Source organism: Heterodontus francisci, chromosome 22 (genome assembly GCF_036365525.1).
Source record: "Heterodontus francisci isolate sHetFra1 chromosome 22, sHetFra1.hap1, whole genome shotgun sequence".
Lineage (NCBI taxonomy): Eukaryota > Metazoa > Chordata > Chondrichthyes > Heterodontiformes > Heterodontidae > Heterodontus > Heterodontus francisci.
This window is the reverse complement of record NC_090392.1, coordinates 34148257-34154420: the sequence shown is the minus strand read 5'-3', so window position 1 is coordinate 34154420 and position 6164 is coordinate 34148257. Positions and strand designations below refer to the sequence as shown.

The following is a 6164-nucleotide window of genomic DNA, read 5'->3' as shown; positions in this document are numbered from 1 at the left end:
GCTTCTGCTGTGTGTGTGTTTAATAACGTGCCTGAAAGCCTCACTGTAACACTCTCACATTTCCCAGCTGCAGTGGAATGTCCGTGCTGTGTGCTTCCTCTCCAATATCCCCCTGATCAAACTCAATGAACAATCCCATCTCCAAAGGGAAACGTCTCCTTAAAGCTGACAGTGTCGGCAGTTCTGCAGCTCATTTCACACTGAGTGTGTCAGAATGAAAAGTTTTAACAACAGCTGATGTTTCACAAAGGGAGACCTCACCAGACCAAAGGACATTGGTGGAGTTTAATGGGCTGTGTTACTGGGCTACAGGAGGCTTTTTTAACTGAAGGAATTAAGGGATATAAAGAACAAAGAACAGTACAACACAGGAACAGGCCATTCGGCCCTCCAAGTCTGCGCTGATCTTGATGCCTGTCTAAACTAAAACCTTCTGCACTTCCAGGGCCCCCTATCCCTATCGTATTCATGTATTTGTCAAGATGCCTCTTAAATGTCACTATCGTACCTGCTTCCACCACCTCCCCCGGCAGCAAGTTCCAGGCACTCACCACCCTCTGTGTAAAAGACTTGCCTCGCACATCCCCTCTAAACTTTGCCCCTCGCACCTTAAACCTATGTTCCCTAGTAACTGACTCTTACACCCTGGGAAAAAGCTTCTGACTATCCACTCTGTCCATGCTGCTCATAACTTTGTAAACCTCTATCATGTCACCCCTCCACCTCCGTCGTTCCAGTGAAAACAATCCGAGTTTATCCAATCTCTCCTCATAGCTAATGCCCTCCAGACCAGGCAACATCCTGGTAAACCTCTTCTGTACCCTCTCCAAAGCCTCCACATCCTTCTGGTAGTGTGACGACCAGAATTGCACGCAATATTCTAAGTGTGGCCTGACTAAAGTTCTGTACAGCTGCAGCATGACTTGCCAATTTTTATACTCTATGCCCTGACCGATGAAGGCAAGCATGCCGTATGCCTTCTTGACTACCTTATCCACCTGCGTTGCCACTTTCAGTGACCTGTGGACCTGTACGCCCAATATCTCTCTGCCTGTCGATACTCCTAAGGGTTCTGCCATTTACTGTACACCTCCCACCTGCATTAGATCTTCCAAAATGCATTACCTCACATTTGTCCAGATTAAACTCCATCTGCCATTTCTCCGCCCAAGTCTCCAACCGATCTATATCCTGCTGTATCCTCTGACAATCCTCATCACTATCCGCAACTCCACCAACCTTTGTGTCATCCGCAAACTTACTAATCAAACCAGCTACATTTTCCTCCAAATCATTTATATATACTACAAACAGCAAAGGTCCCAGCACTGATCCCTGCGGAACACCACTAGTCACATCCCTCCATTCAGAAAAGCACCCTTCCACTGCTACCCTCTGTCTTCTCTGACAGAGCCAGTTCTGTATCCATCTTGCCAATCTCACCTCTGATCCCGTGTGACTTCACCTTTTGTACCAGTCTGCCATGAGGGACCTTGTCACAGAATTCCCAGCCTCTGACCTGCTCTTGTAGCCACAGTATTTATATGGCTGGTGCAGTTCAATTTCTGGTCAATGGTAACCCCTAGGATGTAGATAGTGGGGGATTCAGCAATGGTAATGCCATTGAATGTCAAGGGGAGATGGTTAGATTCTGTCTTATTGGAGATGGTCATTGCCTGGCACTTATGTGGCGCGAATGTAACTTGCCACTTATCAGCTCAAGCCTGAATGTTGTTCAGGTCTTGCTGCATTTGGACACAGACTGCTTCAGTATTTGAGGAGTTGCGAATGGTGCTGAACATTGTGCAATCATCAGTGAACAACCCCACTTCTGACCTTATGATGGAGGGAAGATTATTGATAAAGCAGCTGAAGATGGTTGGGCCAGGGCACTACCCTGAGGAACTCCTGTAGTGATGTCCTGGGACTGAGATGATTGACCTCCAATAACCACCACCATCTTCCTTTGTGCTAGATCAGCCATGATCTTGGTGAACGGTGGAGCAGGCTTGAAGGGCCAAATGGCCTCCTCCAGCTCCTATTTCTTATGTTCATATAATCTCAGTCTGATCCCTCTCAATCTGCTGAGTGAGTGAATTAAATCTTTCTTGACAAATCACCAACATACCTGACTACAGGTCATGCCCGAAACATCAGTTATTGGTTACAAATCACAACTTAGTTAACTTTGGGCACACAGATGCTTTATAGACATGTATAAACACATATAAATGTAATCAGTTATCCAACAGCTGAGCACTAATGAGAATATTTCACAAAACAAGTAACAAAGGTTAACAGGTTATTCAGTGATTCACTGTAAATCAGCACTAATGGATGCTCAGTATTAATTACAACAGGAACCACAGTCTGAGCTTGTAATTGGCTGATTTAACTTTAAGAGTAATTCCTTCAATATCTGACAATGTTAACAGCAGTGAACAACCTGTCTATCAAACAGCTCAAGTTTGTTGGTGCTTACAAACATTCAGATCTCAACAGCCTCATTCTAGAGCTGAAGAACAGACTTTCTCCTGTCAATATGGAGCTGCAGGATTGGTCTGTGATCTGTTTACTGTTCATCTTTAGTTCAGTACATTTACTGAGTGGATTTAAGACGAGGTTTGCAGACATGATGGTCTAGTCACACATGAATGCGAGATGCCGTGGGGTACACACTCAGTCCAAGAGGGGCAACTGACATCAGAAATAAACCCCACTGTCAGAATGAACAAGGTTCAGTCCCGGATGTGATTAACAGCAGCAATAACAACAGGAACCAACCCCTGCAGTCACTTGTGAATTCGCTGCTGGTGTTTCAGCAGTTTGGATGATCGATTAAATCCCTTTCCACACACGGAGCAGGTGAACGGCCTCTCCCCAGTATGACTGCGCTCGTGTACAGTGAGTTGGCCTGATTTACTGAACCCAGTCCCACAGTGAGAGCACCTGAACAGGCTCTTGTCAGTGTGAACACGTTGATGGGACATCAGTCCCAGGGAACTTTTATAACACTTCCCACAGTCTGGACATTTAAAAGGTCTCTCATCAGAGTGAACTCGCTGGTGCGTCAGCAGGTTGGATGACTGAGCAAATCCCTTCCCACACATGGAACAGGTGAACGGCCTCTCCCCAGTGTGAACTCGCTGATGTCTCAGCAGGGCAGATGAGCAGGTGAATCCCTTCCCACACTCAGGGCAGGTGAACGGTCTCTCCCTAGTGTGAACTTGCTGGTGTCTCAGCAGGTCAGATGAATTAGCAAATCCCTTCCCACACATGGAACAGATAAACGGTTTCTCCCCACTGTGAAGTCGCCGGTGTCTCAGCAGCTTGGATGACTGAGTGAATCCTTTCCCACACACAGAGCAGGTGAATGGCCTCTCCCCAGTGTGAAGTCGCCTGTGTGTCAGCAGGGCGGATGAATCAGCAAATCTCTTCTCACACACAGAGCAGGTGAACGGCCTCTCCCCAGTGTGAACTCGTTGGTGTCTCAGCAGCTTTGATGACTGACTGAATCCCTTCCCGCACACCGAGCAGGTGAATTGGTTCTCCCCAGTGTGATTGCGATGAGTTTCCAGCCCAGATGGGTAATTGAATTCCTTCTCACGCTCCCCACATTTCCACGGCTTCTCTCCAGTGTGACTGCGCTTGTGTTTTGACAGGCCAGATGGTCGGCTGAAGCTTTGTCCACACACAGAACACGTATACGGTTTCTCCACACTGCGAACAAGGCTTTTTGCTTCCATGGTCAAAGGCTGATGACATTCAGATCCTGATGAATCGAGTGACTGTCAGATCTTGGCGTGATGTTTGGTTTGAGTTTCCTGCCTGCAAATCCTCCCCTTCTAAAACCCTGTTAAAGGAGTTTAAAACAGGAAAAAGGGAGTGAGAGAACACCCACAAAAAACAGGTTTTGAAATTGAGCTGAATGAATCTGGTAATTTGTGGAGCCAGAACAGAGAGTGGGTGGAGCTTCAGGGTCCCAGTGACCAGGAGAGAAATTTATTGACTCATTGATTTTATTCTTACTTTGCACACAGGGGTTGGAGAACTGAACCCAGCCAGAGTAGAGGGAGGGAGAAAACTGGCAGTGGAGGAAAGAAATGGAGCAGATGGTTCCATGAGTTTGGATTTCAGCACAGGGAGGAGGGAGAGTGTGTGGGACGGGGATTTACAGCTTTGGGGGAACAAGAGAAAAAAATGTTCCATCGAAACTAGAATTGTCTGTTTTGAACTTCTGTTCTGGACTAACAGTGATGAATTTTGTAAATTCCTTTTCCAGAGTATTGGCAGAGGTTTTACAGACATTGATTTTATTCACACTCTGCACACAGGGGGAGGTTTCTCACCATTTCTCCTTACGGTGTTGGTAAGTGCCAGGGTTACTGTTTACATCCCGCTGAATTGTAACAAATAAAATCAAACCAAATATCACGTCAAGATCTGACAGAGTCACTCAATTCACCATCATGTTCATACTTTGAGCATTAAAGCAAAAAGCCCTGTTCACAGTGGAGAAACCATGTATGGACGAGGCTTCAGCTGATCATCTGGCCTGTTGAAACACATGTGCAGTCACACTGGGGAGAAGCTGTGGAAATGTGGGGACTGAGAGAAGGAATTCATTATCTGTCAGAGCTGGAAACTCATTGCAGAGTCACACTGAGGAGAGGTCGTTCACCTGCTCAGTGTGTGGGAAGGGATTCTCTCAGCCATCTAGCCTCTATACACCAACACGTTCACACTGGGGAGAGGCCATTCACCTGCTGTGTGTGGGGCAAGGGATTTAATCAATCATCCAACCTGCTGAGATTCCAGTGACTTTACAAGTGACTGCAGGGGTTGGATTCTACTGTAATAACATCCAGTACAGAACCATATTCATTCAGACAGTGGGGTTTATATCTGATGTTAATAGTCTTTATAGATGGGGTGGAGTTTAAAAATCTAGCAATCAGTTTGCCTCACTTTGTAACCCTTACTCTTCAAATAAAGTATCTTTCTTTGAGTTTTTCTCAAGGTTTTGTGGGATGAAACCAACCACTGATTTACTTGTACTTCTTGCAATTTAATATATTGTATTTGCTGCTCACAATGCAGTCCGTTCTATACTGGGAAGATAAAACATGGACTGAGTGATCACTTTGCAAAACATCGCCGTTCAGCCTGCAAGCGTGACCGAGTTTTTCGACACTTCCCATTTAAATTCTCCGTCCCACTCCCACTCTGACCTCTCTGTTCTGATGAGAGGTCACTGACCTGAAACGTTAACTTCTCTCTCCACAGATGCTGCCAGACCTGCTGAGTATTTCCAGCAATTTTTGTTTTTATTTCTGACCTCTCTGTTCTTGGCCTCCTGCATTGTTCCAATGAAAAGCTTCATGGGAGCTCAAGGAACAGCAGCTCATCTTTTGATTAGATACTTGACAACCTTCCAGACTCAACATCGAGTTCAGCAGTTTCTGTACCAACAGAGAGTTGTCAGGCTCTGGAATGCTCCACCTTGAAAAGGTGGTGGAACCTGATTCTATCAGTAATTTTAAAGCAAATTATCAGGCATTTGAGAACGAGGAACTTGCAGGCTTACCAACAAGTGGGTGTGTGGAACGAAGCACGACTACTCTGAGCTAGCACAAGCATAAAGGGTTGAACAGCCTCCTTCTATTCTGAAAGTTTCTATGATTTTAGGACTTAGCCATTTAGACCCTCGAGCCTGTTCCACCATGCAATGAAATCTTAAACAAGGGTGGGTGGTGAGGGATCAAGCTTGGGTAGATGTAGCAAACCAAGGGGTAGAGTCAAGGCAGGAGAGAATAGTAATATGGGAAATGAAGGTCAGTCAAGACTAGATATTACAAAGCTAACAAAAAGACAAAACTAAACGCTCTGTATCTGATGCCACGTAGTATTCATTGTCTTTAGTCTTTAAAGAAATATTAAATTTTACATAGTTTACAGCAACTATACTTTCCTTCGAGGCACAAAAACCCCAAAAGTAAAGGCAGTCAACCGTGGATAACAAAGGAAGTTAAGGACTGTATAAGAATAAAAGGACTGTATAAGAATAAAAGAAAAGGCCTATAAAGTTGCCAGAAATAGTAGTAAACCTGAGGATTGGGAGGATTTTAGAATACAGCAAATGAGGATGAAGAAACTGATAAAGA

At 45.2% G+C, this 6164-nt stretch overlaps 1 protein-coding gene across 1 annotated transcript in view; it reads right to left on the bottom strand.

The window, feature by feature from the left end:
• Positions 1-2195: 2195 nt before the first annotated feature.
• Positions 2196-6164, bottom strand: part of LOC137381301 (zinc finger protein 850-like) — a 55613-nt gene continuing 51644 nt past the window's right edge. Inside the window, exon 2 of the mRNA XM_068053651.1 lies at positions 2196-3642. Within this exon, the coding sequence (XP_067909752.1) occupies positions 2793-3642 (850 nt within the window). The 3' untranslated portion in view covers positions 2196-2792. The remainder of the gene's footprint in view (positions 3643-6164) is intronic.